This window comes from Calypte anna, chromosome 1 (genome assembly GCF_003957555.1).
Source record: "Calypte anna isolate BGI_N300 chromosome 1, bCalAnn1_v1.p, whole genome shotgun sequence".
Lineage (NCBI taxonomy): Eukaryota > Metazoa > Chordata > Aves > Apodiformes > Trochilidae > Calypte > Calypte anna.
In genome coordinates, this window is record NC_044244.1 from 62,519,248 (window position 1) to 62,539,254 (window position 20,007).

Below are 20,007 nucleotides of genomic sequence, written 5' to 3' on the forward strand. Positions count from 1 at the left end.
TTTTCATCATAAAACTTGCTATGTAGTGAGTAGATGCTGAGAAAGTAAATAGTTGGGAAGCTGCATTTTCGGTTTTATTTGTTGGGGTTTTTTTAACTGAACATTAGCATGGTGAATAGGTGTTATGGATTATATCTGCAAAACTGGAATTATAGATTAGTGAAAACAAAGGTGCTATGAATGTTTTTGGAGTGTCTCATTTTTAGCATGTTGTATCTGGCCCTTAATTTGATATGGGTTCACAGCACTAAAGTGAAGACTCTTCAGTTAATCTCTGCTGTGAAATAGATCAGTGAAATAGATAGCATTTAGTGCTTCTCAACCTTAGTTAGATTTCTCTTTCTCTGAATGTGTTTAATATATATTTTTCTCTAAATTCACTCATTTTTGATGCTGCACAATTTCAGTCTATCATAAGGAAATTTTTTTCCATAAATGTGCATTCCCCACTGATCTCTGAGAAGTAGCATTTTACAGTAGAAGCACCTGCAGCATTCAGATTGAGTGCATGTGGTTTTATTTGTATTTCTTGGTCTTCTGGTAGATTGAATCAGAGAGATTAACACAATAAGATAAAAACATTTTTAAAAATGACTAGTTTGTTGTAACATTTTACTATGGAGAAGCTTGGACCTGCATTTGAAGCCCGTTAGTTCCTCACATGAATAATTCTTCAGAACAAGGCAAGAAGACAAGTGTAGAGTTGAGCTGTTCTCGTCTTTATATTCCACATGTCCTGATTCAGACACTATTAGGCTCCTGTTCCTAAAAGTTTGGCCAAGCTGGTTTCTCAGAGCCTTTCTAATCTTCATCCCTTGTCCCCTCCAGTGCTGATCTGAACACATACTTTGTTTTTGAAAGAAAGTTTCCTGGTTTCAGGAAATGAAGTCCACTCTCTGCATCTCTTAAAGCCACTGTGGGAGTTCTAGTCTCACATACAGCACACCAGTTAAAATTTCAGGATCTGTTAATATTTTCATTGGCATATGTTACCTTGTCATATAAGTGGCACAGAACAGCAAGGAACAGTGTAAGAAAATTATGAGAGATTGTGGGAGGAGAAAAGAGGTAAGGGAGTGTTGGAGTTTGCCAGTTGCACATCTGAACAAGAGCAACTCACAGAAAGTGTGTTGGTCAGTCTTAGCTTGAATGCAAGAAGCAACAGAAAGAGTAATATTAAATTAAGCTAAAACGCATAGCGAAATTATGACTTTAGTGTAATGTCAAGGAATAGTGACAAACTACTTAAGAATCCCAGCAAAGCAAAGGAAGAGGTCCAGGTAACACTGTTAAAAAAATAAATAAATTCAGCTATTCTAAATTCCATCTTTGCCAGTGCTTAATTCACCTGATCCTAATTTTTCAATGCACAAGAAAGGGAACTTGGTTCAGCCTTTGGCAGCTTCCCTATGACTGTCAATCAGACACCCAGTTGTGGTGATGAGACAGTGTGATGTGGTCAGTCCTGTTTTCTTCATCACTTATTCAGCTTCCTTTCATCACTTTCTTCTTTTTTGAGGTTAAGCAATTAGACTTTCCAAACGCTGCCATTATTCTCCGTGGTTTAGTGATCAGCCACTGGTGAGGTGAAGTATGTTTTGGGCTACTAAAAGCTAAAACAAAACATTTCACAGCTGAGGTTTTTCTTATTTTCAAAACAAATCAGCTTTTTTGGGAAGAGTTTTTCCTTGGCTTCTTTCTGCTGTACTTCCCAGAATAAAAATGGTTTTCTTTGTTTACGAAAATTACAAAAAAAACCCACCCCATAATCCAACAACTCAGCTTTGTCTCAATATGTTTATGATCCTTTAAATATGAAGCTTGATGTTAAGGAAATGGGCAGCTAAAATATTTGGTGGGACAGACCTTAAAAACAAAGAAGTTACTAAGGAAATGTTGGTGATAATGTAGGACAACTTTCCTATGAGTTTTAAATCAATCCAACTCAGATCACTAGCATCCCGTTGTGTTAGTACTGGGGTTTTTCTCAGTTAAAGTTTTCTATTTTTTTCTCACCTACCTAACCATTAATTAACAAGACTGCTAATGAAGCTCTGGACAACTTAGCTGATTGTTTCCTGTCTTCCAGCCTTTTCTTCCAGAACTTTTCCCCATGGCAGTGTGTTTTGCACTCAGAAATAATTGCTTTAGTGTTACAGGCTTTTAGATGGCTGCTCCATTTCATTCAACAAGTGAATAAATGTATTCCTCTGTGTCTTCTAAGAGTACAAAGAACTTTGAGGTCTTATGAAATGATACCAACTTCCTCAAGGGAAGCAATGAAGGTGGAGGTGCTCATCTCCTCTCTCTGGTGACCAGAAATAGGGCACAAGGAAATGGAGTGCAACTACACTAGGGGAAATTCAGATTGGACATCAGTAAAAGGCTTTTCACCCAGAGGGTGGTGAGTCACTGGAAGAGGCTCCCCAAGAAGTGGTCGTGGCACCAAGACTGTCAGAGTTCAAGGAGTGTCTGGATGAGGTTCTTAGTAGTGAGGTTTAGTTTGAGGTAGTCCTATAAGGAGCAGGAAGTTGGATTCAATGATCCTAATGGGTCCCTTCCAACTTGAGACATTCCATGATTCTATATTATACATTATAGCATCTAATATTTTACTATACAAGGCATATTGACAGTTTTAAGCTGAGTAATCTTAACACTTTGTTGCATACAATTTTCTTTGCAGTTTTTTTCAGTAATGTTGATTTTCCATCAGTTTAACTTATGTTGAGGATCAAAGTGTCCTTTAAAGCAAATGAAGTTCATCTGTCCACCAGGGTTAATAGCTGCAGCAACAGGGGACTGTCCTGTGGGGGGTGGTAATGCTACGTCTAGGAAGGCTGAAGCTAAACAGTCTTTCAGACATGGATGACTGACACACTGAACTATTTTCTGAGTATGTAAGTCAGATGAATACAAAAAGCTGTTTCTATAACTATGCACAAGATCTGTATGGTTTTTTCTAGTGTGTGTATTTTTTGGGTGGAATATAGTAGGTGTGTATACATTTTATCTTGAAGGTAAGCTTCTGTGGTGGTTCAAATGCATTGTAAATGTATACTTAGATTATTGTAAAAATGCTGTGTGTAGGTTAGGTGCATAACTGAAGGAAAATCGTAGTACAATATAATTACAAAATTCCAATTCACTTATGTCTATTTTCAGTTAATATTTTTTCATCTTTTATTTTCTAAGACCATCTGAAATTATGCCAGAAAAGATAATGAGATGAGTATTTTAGCATATATTATATTAAGATGTTCTATGAAAATCCATATGAGGAAAGAATTAACTGCTATATATGCTGATGTGCATTACACTAAAAGATAATGAGATTAGTACTAATGTAATTTTAAAAATACTAGTACAGAAAAAATTAATTTCATAGAAGCCTTCATAAATAATAGCACCTATAAAGCAATTATTCTTATAGAAAGGAAGATTCTTCCAAAGAACTCGCAGGAAAGAAAGCAACTTTCCACTTTTCAGGAGTACTTCATGGTCCACTGGTTTTCTATTGCTTATGTTGACCTTGGTTTCAAAAGAATTTTAAAATGTGAAATCCTTCACATGGAAGTTTTTATTTCTCATTGTGATTATTTTAATTCATTCCTCGTGGTGCTTGGCTTTACCTCATCACTGGAAATTAAAAAATTTCATAGGGTAGTGAAAGGATGTTTTGGTTTTTTTAAGTGATACAGCTTTTTTTCATTAAAAAAATCATAGAAATTAATAATTCTTTTCAGTGTCCATGTTGAGAAATCTTATTATTTTATTCTACACCCAAAATCAAAGGTTGTGAAATTATTAATTCTGAAAATCTTGGCCCCTCTTTAGTTGAAAGACTTCAGATTTTTTTTTTAAATCAGGCACCTGATTTTGATTCTTTCTCTTCTGTCATATATTGTATTGTAACTTGGCATAACATATTGAGAAACGGAGAAATACTCTAAGCAGTGGAAAAGATTTTTTGCTTTTGAATGGTAAATTTTTAGGAGCCTTATCTTAGTGAAAGTTGTTATCTGAAAATGCAAAAGAAATTGTTATTTCCAAATTGAGTGAGATTCTTCACTATACTACAGCATAATAAACATTCCCATAGATTTTTCTTCTTTTGTGTGTGACTAGAACATTTTTTGTTATTGGATTTGGGGGTGAGATGAGGTAATTTTGCTTTTGTTATTTTTATTGTTTCTGTTGGTGCCAGTGATATCCTTCTTTAAAGCTTTTTCTCACTGAACCTGAACTGGCTCTCCAGTTTTTATGAGAACCATAAGCATTCATTTTCTATCTGTAGTCCTATTTTAAAAAGATGTGTTGGTAGGAATATGTACTTAGAGTAATATTTCATGTACTGTATCAGCTCAGAAATTCATGTGGGGTTTTTTATGATGAGAATTCCACATGCACATTGCAAGTTGGGTTCTGCTAAGTTGATATACATGCTAACACTAATGCTTTCTGTAAAACACCCATAAATCTCTAACCTGTTGCCATGATTCTCATTATTTCATTCTCTTTTTACTACCTTTAATCTTGTGCTGTTGAAACCTCACTATTCCTTTGACAGGGTTGTGTGCTATATATAGACATGTAATTATGTACAGAATAGTTAAAAGACCATTCAGTTTACAAAATGAAGTGCTCAAAGTGAGGAAATTCCAGAGCTCCTTTTTTTTCCTACCATCCTAATTAGCTTCCTTGTGCACATATATTATGATCAATTTTTATTTTTCTCTTGACTGCCATCTTACAGAATGTATCAGTTGCAGTGTGCTTGCTTAAGATGCATACTTTCTGTATTTTATTTTATTGTTCCAGTTCAGTATGTGGTGATGGGAAGATGTAATTGTTCTGTAGCAATCATCAATAGTATTTCAGTGTTCAAAATAGCAACACAAGTGTCTTACTTAGTGGTGAATTGGGTGATTGCTAGCAATCAACTTTTGAGGTCTGCTGATAATGAAAACATGTCTGTGTATTTAAATATTTTTAAAATATTGTTTATAAGTATAAACATGATTCTTGGGCTTTGAAGAGTGAAAGTTATCTGCCAGAGGAAAGAATATTCTTTACAGAATCACAGTATAGATTCTTTTAGTTTCTTAGAACTCTAATGAGGCAAATATTCAAGGGATCTGGGTTTCTATATGCTAAATCTTTTACACAATTATCTGCAGGAAGTATTATAAAGGTGAGAATTATCACTTGGTACCATGGGCATTGAGATAAGTTGAAATGCATTTTCATGCATCAAATGAATTTTAGGTGTATAGATTTAAAGTCTGCATGACCTCAGTTCATATAGTTCAAAAGCTGAGAAAAATTAGGTAATGCCATAGATACCTGTATCATTTGAAAGGTTTCTTGCCCAGCTTTTGTTGCTTTTTCACATCAAAGATACAGAGTGATCATCGTATTCATGGCGATTAAAGTTTCACAAAGGCATAACAATTAGGAGGACTGATCTGAGTATTGCAAGCACTAGGTAATTTCAAGACTCCCATCTTTTAAATTGCCATAGGAAACCTTGAGTTTGTCTCAAAATATCTTATTTATTAGATAGACATTCATTTTGTTTCAGACATGAGAAGGTGGATGTCAACCCTTGTAATTACTCATTTCTTTGAAATACATATTTTGTTGAACAACATTTGGACCATGCAGGAGATGATCTTCTTAAGACAAATTTGATGAGACTTGTGACTTTCTTGATATTATTGTGTCTTATCTAACCAGTAGATTCTGATAACGCAAACCAGTTTCCCAACAGGTGAATCTAGGATTGCAAATTTTTAAAAAAAACAATTATTTCCTAATGTTATTGCAGATGTTTTCATCTTTTTCATGTGGAACTGAATGTGTTTGGCTTACATATTTTCATTTTCTGCATTAATTTATATGTACTTGCTATGTTTATTTTATTGAACAGATAAAACTGCGTATTTTATAAGCTGAGTCGGTGCCAACATAATATTTCCAATAAGCTGTTTAATCACTGAGCAAGTCTGCTCTCAAACTGGGCAGTGTGCCCATTGCCAGCGTGCAGCACTGGGTTAGAAAAACTTAAGTTATATCGGTTGTGTTTTAAAAACATCCTGAATCAAATCAGCTGTAACTTTTGGGCAAGGTAGTTAAGTATGCTAATGATTCTTTAAGATCATCAGAAAAGGAATTTACCTTTCTTTTGGTCTCTGGAGGCCATCATCAGTTTTTCACACTAATAGTTTGTTTAGCACTGAGGAAAATTTTGCTGTCTTTGCAGTTTTCCCAGCTCCAGTTGGCTTACGTTGCAAAAAGCAAAGCTGAGTGCTGAACCTAATTTTTTTGTAAGAACTCAAAGCACTGACTAGCCATATGCCATATAATTTGAATATATATATCACAAAGAGATATGTTCTTCATCATACTTTTGTTATGAGTTCTGAAGAAAATATTAAAGCAATCAGAGTTGTTTGTGATCTGTTCTAAAAGTATTTCTGAAATACAGAAGAAACATTCTTCTCTCTGTGTGTGGATAACATACCAGATAGGAAGTTAGTATATCATTCTGCTTTCTAAACAGTAAATTAAAGAGCTGTCTCTACTACTTGCGTGATGTTTGGGGAAATCTTGCGACCAAAAAGTCCATCTTTTATTCCAAAATCCAAACTCCAGATATAATTATGGAGAAAAGGGCTGAGGAAGCACAGCTAGCCTGTTTTGTTTTGATTGGACTAGAAGTTTAGACTTAAGTTCTCTGTGGTCGGGAGGCTGAGATTAAAGGGTCTGTAATTAGGTTCAATGCTCCATGTGTGTTAATGCCCAGAAAGACCAAACCCTGTCTGCAGGCAATGGTCGTTGCCAGGATCATCAAAAATAATTCATAGATGTGAGTGAAAAGGAATTTATGCACGCTTTCTGAAATAGATTGTTCTTGCTCTGTCTTGTTTCTGTAAAAAGAAAGCATAGGAAATCCCTCAAAATGTCTAGTAAACAAGTAGAACTCGGGGTTGAAAGGAAGTAGTTTTACTTCTGAAAAGAGATTGCATAGATTGTGTAGGTAGATGTATTCAAGTAATGTTTCACTATTTTTTCCTGTTGGTCCTCCTGTTTTTCTTACATTAAATGTAATGGTACCCAAAGCAAAATAGGCTATTAGATGTCTGGGGGTTTTATATGTACCCGTGTGTACATGTGTACACATAGCCTCAAGAGAGCAGCTGCATCTTTTGCTTAATAGTTTATACCAAATAAGAATTAAGGTTTTTGTTTCAGAAATTTCTGCATTTAGGTCAGTGATAATGAGCAAAACAAAGTGGGTTTGTTTGATGAATTAACAGCTGAGGGTAATGCCAAAGGATGAGTTTGTGTTGGTGATGTAACTCGGGGGTTCCACTCTTCCCCAGTCTATCTGTCCAGCACTGGGGCTGATGGGACGTGTTCTGGACCATGGTCTGAGTGCTCTTCTCTTTTGCAGGCAAGTTAAAGATCAAAACAAGAAAGTAGCAAACCTGAAGCACAAAGAGCAAGTGGAGAAAAAGAAGAGTGCGCAAATGCTGGAGGAGGCCAGGAGACGAGAGGATAATCTTAATGATAGCTCCCAACAGCTTCAGGTAACATGGGAATTGAACTAAAGCAATGTGGCTAAACAGCAAAGCTTTAGTTGCCTCTCTACTCTGCAGTACTTCCTGATCTATTTTCACAGCTGTTACCAAAGAAATGGATTATTGATTGTTTTAAAGGACACACCTACCCCAGAGCACTTCAAAGAAAGGAACCTATCTCAGTAGTCTTTGTAGCTCACCCCATTGTCATAAAAGGAAAAAAGAGTCTTAATTGTCAATTCAATTATGAACTGCATCATAGAAGCAATTCTGTGATTTTGGTATTGAGATTAGTGGCATTTCTTTCTTTGCTGCTCTTCTAACTGCTTTTTTCTTTAGCATTTTTGTGTATTTTCCCAGTTGATTTTAGGTTATATTGGTGCCTTTTCTTCAGTAAAGGAAAGATAAGGAAGTAAGTATTCTTCTAGCAAATTGAAATTGTTGTGAGGTAACTGGAGGACTGTGTTTTCTGTTTACTCATCCTTGTTTGGCAGTGAAGCCCTACGCTACCTCATGAATTATTGATATGCTTACTTGTCAGTTTGCTTTATTTCTGCTTTATTTCTGAAATGGTAACATGCTACTGCCCTGAAAAATTGTCTGGTTACCTAAAATCTACTTAGGCATTTGGAAGTCACTGGTATGAAAGTAAGTCCAATATAGCTGAGCATGTTGTATGTTGATATTAACTATAGATGGTTAATCAAACGGTAAGTTTACAAGTGCTGTTTTTAAAATGCTGAAGTATTGCCATGAAATCAAACAGATACCATGATCCTAAGTGAGAAAATAATAGATATTTTGCCTGTGATTTCTTTAGTTTACAAAAGTATCTTTGGTTTTGCAGAGTGAAAATAAACATGGAAACAGTAACCTACCTTTGAGGTCTTCTTAAATTATATTTTTTAATCTTTAGAGAGAAAGCATCCTTTCCTTCGTTGTACTAGGTTAAATCCTGTTTCTTGTTACCAGCTACATATCTTAATAGATCTATAATGAAGACACAGAATAAATCTTAAAAGATCACTAGCAAAATCCCCTCTATAATTTGAACAGATTCTTCTTTACTCTGTTCTGTGGAATTCCAGGGGGATGGTTTCAACCCTTTAAGAACTTCTAAAACAACCACAGAAACCTGTGTCCATGTGGAATGCTCTCAAAAGCACCATTTTGTGGTTTTCCCCCTCAATTCCGGTCCTGTGTGTGCAGGGCACTGAAATAGTTAAGTTCCAAGTGTATGAAGATGATTTCATAACTGCAGACTTTTATAAAAGGCTGGGATGTGGGATTTCTACATCTGCTAATGGGTTTTGTGGCTGTAATGCTATGACAATCCACAAGGCTCTCGTTTTGTGGCAGCGTAATTTTAAATAACAAAATCCTCCTTGTATTAGTGAAATGTCATTAAAATTCCTAAAACTAATACAATATTTGGTTACAGTTCTAATCTGAGTAAATCAGTATTTTACGTTTAAAAAGGTAAGTGGTAGCTGACATTTGCAGTTATGTGCATGGTTTTATTTATTGACTGACACCATTGCACAAGACCATCTTCTTCATTTTATGTAGAACCTTGATATTTTAAAAGGTATGGCTTTTTTTCCCATCTCTTTTCCCAAAATTATTCCTTCCCTTTTTCCTTATTTTGGAATGCATTGGGAAGAAATTGTTGTTTTCTCTCAGCTCCTATCTGCATACTAAAATTGATTTAAAAAAAAAAAACAAAAAAAACAACAATAAGTTATGTAATGTGATTTTGCAGCTACTCCTAGCAATGGACAGATAGTGATATTCTGGTTATTGATGACTTTAAATTGTGTTAAAACTATATAACACCAGTTTCTAGTACTTCAAAGAGAGTGAACAGCTTTAGTGGCAGCAGTGAGGCAGCTTTTTTGCTCAGAAGTTAGGTGGAAAAAATTGTACTGCTTTATATTGGAGTTCTTTAAGAATATACAGCTGTCCTTGCAATGTCTTATCCAATACTTTACTTTTAGAGCATTTTGGCAGTAGAGAGATCATGGATCTAAACCAATGAGTAACATAGCATAATTTTGCTGTAAATATTTGCTCTTTTTTAATTTCATAGTAACCAACTTACATCCAGGAACAATAAACAAATAACCAAGCCAAGTTGTTTGATAGTTTTCTCTAGAGTTACTTGTTGTAGCTTGATGGTCTAATAGGGAAAGGAAAATTTGGAACAAAGATGACAAAGTGTTTCATTTTATTATCTTTACATTTTATATTCAGGTTTTCCAATTAGAGATGTCCATACAGCAGTAATTACTTTTTTCCACTTCGCTTATGTTGCATTTTATTTTGCACTGATGTCTTATGCTTTCAATCTAATGACATGCAAGTATTTGTGAGACTAAAAATAGATGTAATTATATGCATGTAGGAGTTTCATATTGAAGAGGGATGTGATAGTTATCACTGAAATGTGTTAAGTTATAATTGTATTAATATTACTTGATTTACCCTAGTGTCTTTCCTACTATTTTGAACCTAATTGTCCTCTTTGGGTGGGCTCGACTTTAGAGTCTTTCCCCATATTCAAACACAAGGCTGAAGGGAATGCTTTCATTCACAGATGAAAAAGGTCTGTATGCTCTAATGAAAATATCAGGCTAAGGTAAAATATGGAGTGTTTAATGACAAGTGACAGATTCAATAAAAACTCCTTCCTTTAGAAGAGCCCTCTGCTTATAGCCTTGCTCTCTCAAGGACTGCAACATTTTGGTTTCCTGGAAGTAAAATTTATCCAGGACCCCATTTCAGTTTGTTAGTTGTGGAGATGTGTCTTCTCCATAGACTCTAAAGGGCATTCCCTTCAGATCAATTAAAAAGAAAATAAATTAAACCTGAGAGCATAGTAGAATTTTTTTTGTTTTTTTTTTAATGCGACCATTATTGGCTTTGGGGTCAGGACACACAAGCACCAATTTCAGATAATTTTGGTCTTGGTGGTTTTGGCTGGAATTAATAATAAGACATTATGAAATGCTTAAAAATATATGATCTGCATGTTCTTCAGTAGACCATCTGCAATGCAGTCAAATAAACACTCTCCCAAGCACATACTCCACTCCTCCTCTCTCTGTCCCTAACAGACATGTGGTTTCTTTCTTCCTGAGTACAGTAACAAAATGTTCGTTTATTCAGAGAGCTCTGATGATGGAAATTTGGTATTTTGGGGAGTGGGGGAAGAACGAAAACCATAATGTCTCAATTCTAGTGAGATGGATAAATGGCTTTCCAAATTTGTCTTTTCCTCCTGGGTTCCCTTAAACCACAACTCTCCCGAGACCTAAGAGGTTAACGAGTGTCTGGTCTATAAGCAGGATAAAAAAAAAACGAGCTGTTGGGCTGGAGTAAAAAATATATGCTTCAACTAAGGCTTGTCTTTTGAGAAAAGGAACTGATATTCTGTCTTCTCCTAGAAAGGTAACATTTACTGAAATTTCAAGATACTTGAATGGGTACTTGGAACTGACATCTAGAAGGCAGGATACATATTTTCTTGTTCAGTCTCTCAGACATCTTCCCGAGTTTTTAGGAGGCATTTTCAGAATATTTTGTGGCATGGAGTTGTCTAATGTAAAGCACAGCTATCCAACAGTGTCTGATTGCTGCTGAAAAACTGTATATCCAGCAGCTGTGCATCATATACTTCAATGCTTTAATGAACTACTGTAAAAACAAGTAAATTTACTGATTTTTTAAAAAACACCAAATTTTAGGTAATTTAATGTATAATTCCTAATCCATGAATTACATATGCAAGCATATGTTGTTTGATCCTTGTGATTATGTAATTTTTTTATCATATTGAGCATTAAATCAAAAAATACCCTTCTAGTGGGAAGAACTGAATTTTCAATCGAAACAATTGTGCAATGTTTATTACTGGTATCTGAACAAAGCTCAATGAAAGGGATAGGTAGCCAGATAACCTTTTCATCAAATGAACCTTCGAAATTCATTAAGTACTAAGCACTATTTGTTACGAGGCACCACAGTGTGTAAAACTGTTGATATGAACATTAAAAAAATCTGAAAAACCCAAGTGAAGCCCAGTTCATCTGATACCAGATTATGGAGGAATTTGCTCTTGACATGTTGTGACTGGATTTTAAGGGTTGGGTGGCTGAAGTTTTTTCTCCTAATCTGTTGATGCTTATATCATGGCACGATGAAGGTGATGGTTTGTCATCTTTTGGCTGTTAGTAAAGACAGATTGCGCTTCCCTGTTTAATCTATGACCTTGCTTTCGAACTGTGTATATAAACCATTTCTGGAGAAATGGTTAAAGAAAAGCTTTCCAAATGTAATGTTCAAGATTTCCTCCATAATTTTCGAGGCATCATCAGCTTTGAAACAAATTGGTTATGCTAGTCAAACGGTGTTACATGTTTTCTGGTCTAAGTGTATTTCAGGTGGTGAGTTCCTGGCTAATTCCTCTTCCATATAGACCACTGCTATATCAGATTCCAGCCTTGCTTGCCAGCTGAGTGGAATGTACTTTCTTTATCCCTTGGATAGTACAGCTTAACATGTTAAGGCCCATGAAACTGTCATCTACTCCATTTCAGCCTGGTAAAAACCTGTTCTTTCATGCCATCTTGCATCTGCAGGATTTATTCCAGGGAACAGTTTGACACATCAGACCTATGTTTTCTCACTGAGCTCAGATCCATATTTCAGAACTAATAGGATCAAAATGTTCTTTATCTATCCCTTCCTTTCCCAGTATTTTTTAGACATTAATTATATAAGGAAGAAGCTTTGGCCACCCTGTCCTTTGATAATTCTCTTTGCTTCCTTTTAGGTACCAGTGTTTCTTGTGCCTGACTAGGTGCGTTATCCCCCATGCAGGTGGCTATCATCTCACTAAGTCATATATTCAGTTCTAGGTCATCTTCCTTCTGTCCTCTGGGACAGAACTTACAAAAATTTGCTAGCATTTTTTGAAGGGGTGAGTTTTTCTTGTCAGTCACCAGATCTTTGCATAGTTCACCAGGAAGGATGAAACTTAACAGTGTTACATATTATTCATAATTAAACTGAATGTGATTCCGAGTTCAGAGATGGTGTGCATCAGAACTGTACTGTCTGTCAGTATTACGTATTACTTTTATTGATGAAAATGCAGCAGATATGAACAAATACAGGCTCTAGAGAACAATCATACTTCATAAAAAATCTAAATGGAATGAATGTATGCAAATTATTCTACCTATTGTATTTGGGCTAGATGCACTGTTACTCAGTAGGTAGTTCTGGGATCAACTGACCCTCCAAACCTTTCTTTGAAAGATTCCTCGACAGCTGACTGCATTAGAAAACAGGACATACATATGCAGTAAAGACTTTATTATGTATCAAATCTCGTTAGTAAAGTAACATTCCAGTAACAATTTAAATTTCCATCAGCTTTTACAATATTTTACAGAAAATACAAAAGAAGTTGCCCTCTGTATTTATTTGAAGGGCTGTGGTTTTCAGCAATGTGTGCAGTCAATGTAGACACAATAGGTAATCCTGGAAGATGCCTGAAGAAAAACTATCTCTTTCTCTTTTCATATTGTAACTCTTCCTCTCAAGAGAGCTTTTCCTAGCTTTCCTGGATATCTGTGAAAAGTTTAAAAAATTATGACCTTTTAGTTAGGCTTTTTGTGACTTATAGTGGAGGGGAAGTTTCTCTGGGCTAGGGCCCTTTAAATTTTATCCTTTTTTTGTCTGAATTAAAAATTCATAATTAAATGTTCCTAGATACATCTACCCATATGAAGTAGTGTATAGATGATGACTAGACAAACTCACCATACTTTTTGTACACCTCTGGGAAATAATGGAGAAGTTATAGACAATACTTAGGTATGGTTTTCTTAATTTGCAATGAAGTGCAACTTTATTTCATGAAAGGTCATGAATGCTTGCTAATAGATTGTCTGAAAGTAAACAGGAGAAGATCAGAAAATTATTTGGACAAACAAGAAGGAATGAAATTAAGTCCTGCAGCATCTGCTTCGATGAGAACTTGTTCTTAGGAATATTAGTTCATCTCATACTTTTGGATCCAGTGAACTTTGCGAGACAGTAAATTCTCCTTTTACTAAAAGGAAGTTCATCAAGACATTTTGTACTCAAGAGTATTTACCTAGGTCTGTTTGTTTATAATACCAATTTTCCATACAGGCATCTAATATCTGTGTTTCTCCAAACAGCTGCATACAGAGTATATAGTAGCATGAGTGAGCATTCAAAAAATATGAGTTTATCTCTTCCATTTGTTAATTGTCTTGAATTTATGAGATTTTGGTGTGATACTGTACTTACAAAGTAAGCTGTGAGGCATGAGCGAATTTTAAGGACAGCTCTAACTCCCTCTTTAGTAAAGGCATTTTTTCTGATGATTTTTTACAAGATCTGAGTAACTTCATTGTTGCTTATGCATGCACTGCTGCCATGTTGGAGCAACAACAAAGAAATACATATTTGGACATGAAAATTATTTGTCTCAGAAACAGATTATTTTGTTGCTTTACAAATTGTTCAGTTGCATTATTAAAGAGGGAATGTGAATGCTTTTCCTCTGTCTAAAGTAAAAGTAACATTTCTGAATATCAGAAATAATATATAACTTTGTTCTTAGCTTTGATATGGCAGTTCTTACAGAGACAGAATCTGTTCTTTCTACATAATTGATATTTATCAAATTAAATACATTGTTAAGGAATTGATGCAGAAGAGAGCACTCCTTACAGAATGCTTGTTATACCATAACATTTACAGAAACTAAGCTTGAAGAGACTTGACATTTAGAATGGATAAGCATTTCCCTGGATAGACACTTAGCCATCTGCTCTATTTTGTTTCACTTTACCATACATTTCTTATGTTCAGGTTAAACATATTCAATGCCTTCACATCCTTAAAGATGAACCATTTGACTCCGTCTTCTTATATACTGTAAAAGTGCTCTGCAGTTTTGACCAGACAGCTGGAAAAATTTTGTTAAAGTCACTATTTACAACTAGCATTAGGCAGTCTCCCAATTATCCCAGTATTTCCTAAACTGCAAATGGAGATTTGTAGTGAGAGAAAACCATCATATGGCTTGAGAGTTTTTAACAGAGGAAAGAGGACTTCCAACATCCTAACCTTTCTCTGTGATCCATCAGGAATATTATTCTCCAGATACACTTTCACCCAGTCTTTTCTGCAGAAACATGAGGTGTCAGTGGAAGATGAAACCAGCTATTTGTACTCTGTTGCCTCTTTGGCAAAAAAGCTGGGTTGGTACCCTTTATGATATGCCAGAAACTAAATACAATGAAGACTGGACAGCTGAATGTGTGCCAGCAACCTTAACCACTAGATGTTTTTTGCAAGGATTTTTTGTTTCCTAGATTAATGTCTGAATTCAAACTCCTTTCCTAAAAACTGTCAGAGAGATTAATGTAACTGTTGACAACATAGTGTGGTTCCTGAGAGGAGGTCTCTCCTGAGAGCAGAAAACATTGAAGGCCAGATTTAAGCAAAACAATAGGAGTACATTCAAGGGGAAGAACAGCTCTCTTTTCATTTTGGTGTCCTATTTCATGAGTTTTAGAAATGGCAATAAATTTGCATTTTTTCCCTCTTCTGTTTTTTCCTCTCTCTTTCATAAGCTTTTTTTTTTTTTTCCCTAACTTGCTGCTTCTATCTCATCTCTCACCAAGAATAATAACGCCCAGTTGCTGCAACTAATTTCATAGTCTCATTGTTTAATAAAATTGCTATTCTGCCTTATTATTATGCCCAAGAGAAGAGGAAAGGGAATGGGGTGATGGTGGGGACTCAAGGACAAAGAGAATTCAGAATGTATTTTACAAAAATAATACACATGGAATTTTTTTTAGTTCCATTCCTGTGGCAACAAGTACTTCAGCATTTCCTTTGAAAAATTTCCTCTAATTGATTTCAAGTAGTAATAAGCCTAATTATCTTCATTCTAATTCAGTATTGCTCCCTAATCTTGTTTATATAGCTGCCCAAATTGTGTTTACCCTTACTTTTTTCTTACTTTTTTTTCCCTGTAGGAAACAACCCATTCTGCCTTTAATGAGCATTTTTCCTATTAAATTTTTGTGTTTGGCTAAAATTTACACACTTCTAGGATTTCTTAGAACAACTGATTTTACTGTGGCATGCAATTATTAGCTAGAATTAAGGTTTAGGCTATAAATCATGTATTCAGAACTGAAGGTTGTAAATACTGAAATTCAATAGCAGTCCTTTTACCTGTTGAATTTTGTGAGGTACACTTGCATATCAATGCATGTGGTGGGAATGGAAAAACTAACTATATTGGTATCACTTAGATTTTGACTGATGATAAAAGGAGGATTATCTCCTTACCATTCCAGAGACTGTCTATAGTCAGTTAAATTCATCAGCAAATTCAGTTTAGGAAATCATGCTGTAAACAATTTTTTCAGTATAAATGCATATGTCTTGAAGTCCCAGTGCTATGGAACAAATATGGCTTAATGCTGAGGTAATGTGTCTGATCAGTAATGGTGGTGAATGTAACATTTTCTGTATATGAGATTGAATTGCTGAGTTACATTTATTTATTTAGAATAATTAAATAAAAACCTATGTAGCTCCAGAGATATACCATAACTCTAACTCATCGATAAAATGGGAGATGAAATTAAGTATGAGAACATTAATAAAAGATGGGGAAAAATCTTAATATATGTACACAATGCCATGTTCTGTTCTAGCTCTACTACCATACGACAGTAAGCTTGACATGAAAAGAAATATTTTCAGTAAAATATCATTTGATAGAAAAATTATTTTTAAAGGCAACATTGATTATTATTAAAGGACAAAACAAAATATCATTGTGCCAGAATACATCAGCAATACGTTTACCTCTTCAATAATGTGCAGTTATGTTTACCATCCACCGATGGTGAAAGTAGAAAAGGTAAAGAAAAGGAAGAAAATAGTAAACATAAGGACAAACTTCTGCTTGAATATAAATAAATCTAAACACTTGAAAACACTTGAATATGGAAAAAAAATTACTGAAGATGAGAGTCAGGGAAAATTTTTTCCAGCTTTGCAGGTTGAGAACAATAGATGATAATTTTGTAATATTTAAGGTGAAAGAAAAATTTTTTTTTCTCTTTTCTCTAAGCTATTTTATGCTTTTGTAGGAAAAATTTTATACAAAGAAGTGAGAATCTCTCAAAATGTGAAGATTTTCCACTTTCTCATCCTTTTGGGTTTTATGCCAATTAAATTAATTGGTAATTTTTTTTTTTTTTTTTTTTTTTTTTTTTTTGAATGCTGCAGTGCTCTGTTGCCTGTTCAAATGATACTATCAGTTTAGCACTGCCAATACATCAGCAAGAAGCTTTTCCTTTCAAATACTTTGTTTCAGTGTTTCTAAAATCATAATTTTCTGATCATGTTAGTATCTAAATCTCCATTTTTCACTTTTTCTTTTCAGCATTTTGTTCTAATACATTGTATCTAATAGGTTCATGTTCCACATATGCGTGTGAATCTTCTGCTGCTGCACACCTAAGTCATTCTGTTCTTCCTGACTCCTTCTTGCTGAATTTTTTAAAGTTTCTGTTACTGTATCCAAGTTATACATTATATAATTATGTTTATTTCCTTAGTTTTTCAAATACAGATAAAGTGGTAAAGCTGATTTGTGCATTTACTGATGAAGGTATTGGAAAGAGAAATCTTTTTTATTTATTTAAGTAAAATTTTTCTGTAAATTATAGAATCATAGAATTGGCTGGGTTGGAAGGGACCTCAGAGATCATCGAGTCCAACCCTTGAACCACTACCGCTGCGGTTTCTAGACCATGGCACTGAGTGCATATGTTTGGGAAGTTGTTCAGTCCAGGTTGTATTGAGACAGAAATTAACTTGACTTGATGCATCTGGCTTACAGGGCAGTTATGGGTGGGTTGGGTTATTCCCAGCTGATGTGAGACCCCTCAATAATTTAAGTCTGACACCTGAGAAATTGTTTTGACCACCTCTAGTTTGAATCTGGGGAGATAGGAGAAGATGAAAGTAATGATGTTTGGGTTGAGGTTTTTTTGCCTTAAGTAAAATGAGTGGTGATTAGTATTGGCATCTTACTAGATTGTTAGTTCTATCCAGGAGTTCCTGGGAAGCAGTTCCTAGGACAAATTCAGTATCTGCTCTACTGCGATGAAAATCAAGAAAGAGGCATTAGAGACTAGAATAAAGGTACAAGACAGGAGATGGTTCCATGGAGTCCTCTTGAAAATGAAAGAATGAAAGAGATTCAGTGGATTCAACTGCTGGCTATACACTTCCTTAGTGTCACTGAAGGGAAGAGAAGTGAACTTTTATAGCTAGCTGTCCATGCGTGTTGCTTCTGCTGCTCTCTTTTGCAGTATGGTGTAAAATTAGCAAAGAAAAGGTGGATCTTACAACTATTGTGATCCATTAGTGTGATTATGATGACGGGACTGACACTGGCAAGAAAAGTTCAGAAGAAAAGGGCTGTATCAAGAGGAAAACATATGTGTTCCAGCTTTGTATTAATAGTTCCATTAGTTAAAACTGTCACTGTTTTTTACTGTAATCCTATACCAATTTAGGAATTTTGAGTCATAGTATTGATTTATGTGGGAAAAATATCATTTCCAGTAGCATTTCCCCAACTAGCCTCTCAAAAATCCAAAACAAAACCTCACCGATAAACCCAAACAAACCACAAAACATCCCCAAAAAACTTCACAAAAACACACACACAAGAAAACAAAAAATACAGAAACAATATGCACAAAACCCCAAACCAATTACAGATATCTGTATTAGCTTTTGATAATTTCATAACGTTTGCATAGCTTTATTGTTAGCCTTGGGTTTTATTGCTGCAATATCCTTGCAGTGACCCACTGTGGTTAGATAGGAGCAAAGTCTGTGTAGGTTTTTAAAAAGACAAATGTGGTAATTTGCAACAGCTGAAGCAAAATGCTAAAGCTGTTGGCACCCTACATGAGCTGCTAAATGGTAAACCTGGTTGTTAGTAATGGCAAAATGTTTTAATCTGTCCAGGTTGTTGCTAATGACAAATGTCTGTAAAAAACCATCCTCCCTAACCAATTGCTGTGTTGGGAGCACCAGGCTTAGAGTAACAGGAAAGAAGTGTCAGAAGTATGGCAGCTATCTGGAGGAGACATTGCCCGTTTCTCCTGGGAATAATCAGTTCTGCCTTTTGCCTTTTAGGCCCATGTAATTGTGTCTGTAACTGATTGTCTTTTTCTTCTTCTCTGTTCTTCTTCAAGAAATTGATATAATATAGATTGTAGTGCAGTGCCTTGTCAGTAGCAGAGAAGGATATTGGAATTACAGAACTTTATGATAGACATAGTATTCATTCAATTCAATTCAATTGATCTAGTATTGATTAGGAACCTTTTTTTTTATTGTTGCCACAAGCTCTGAGTATTTAAGATTGCTCCTTGTGGTGAATAAAATCGCTATATATTTTGGAATCACTTTGTGAAAGTATCACCTGGGTGGTAACACAGAAACTATCTTGGAAGAAAAAAATGTGAACAGCTGGAGTTTTATTACATTTATTCAAGAGATAGACAATGGCAAAAATTATTTCTAAGGTTTCACTAAAATTTTTTTCTTCTTCCTTCCCTTTTCATTTGAATTAGATCCATTAAGAGTAATATTTATGTATCTGGGCATTGTCTGTTACAGCCTTTCTCTAGAATTGATACGTTTCTGTTCCAAATTTCCTTGGTTTAAGTAGTTTTTTACCCATACTTTAGGGACATATACATGTATGCTTTGTCCTTAGAATTATAAATGTGTCACATAGAGAACATTACTTACATGCTAATATGCCTCAAAATTCTTCCTTTTAGTGATATCTGTCAGTCAGTGCTATCATCATTGTATAGCACTGTCATTTCAACATCTTGTTTTTGTTGGGAGTTTTTTGCTGCTTCTTTGGGACCCTTATGCTTAAGAACACGAATGACTTCATGTAACTTCTAATGGACAAATTAGTTCTATATTTATTTCTCAGCATGTAGAGAAGAACATATATTTACTGATGTTTACCACTTCAGTTACCTTCTATGTAAGTGAACTTGATACTAACATGTTTCCCATTGTAAGTATATTGTATTATTTTACAGATGTATTTTACTGCCTTTGTGGTTTTCTTTCTTTCTTTCTTCATGAGATAGATAGGCATGGGGTAGACCAGCTGTCTGCCTGTTTTTATTCTTTGTATTGGACAATGCTCTTAGTCATAGGGTTTTATTTTAGGTAGTACTGCAAGAAGCCAGGAGTTGGACATTATGATCCTTACGGGGGTCCCTTCCAACTTGAGATATTC

The 20,007-nt window shown here is 35.0% G+C and overlaps 1 protein-coding gene across 1 annotated transcript in view; it reads left to right on the top strand.

Moving 5' to 3' along the window:
* The window catches only part of ERC1 (ELKS/RAB6-interacting/CAST family member 1), a 277,653-nt gene that overhangs the window by 141,589 nt on the left and 116,057 nt on the right, over positions 1 to 20,007 (top strand). Inside the window, 1 exon segment of the mRNA XM_030447002.1 lies at positions 7,460 to 7,595. Coding sequence (XP_030302862.1) covers positions 7,460 to 7,595 — 136 coding nt within the window.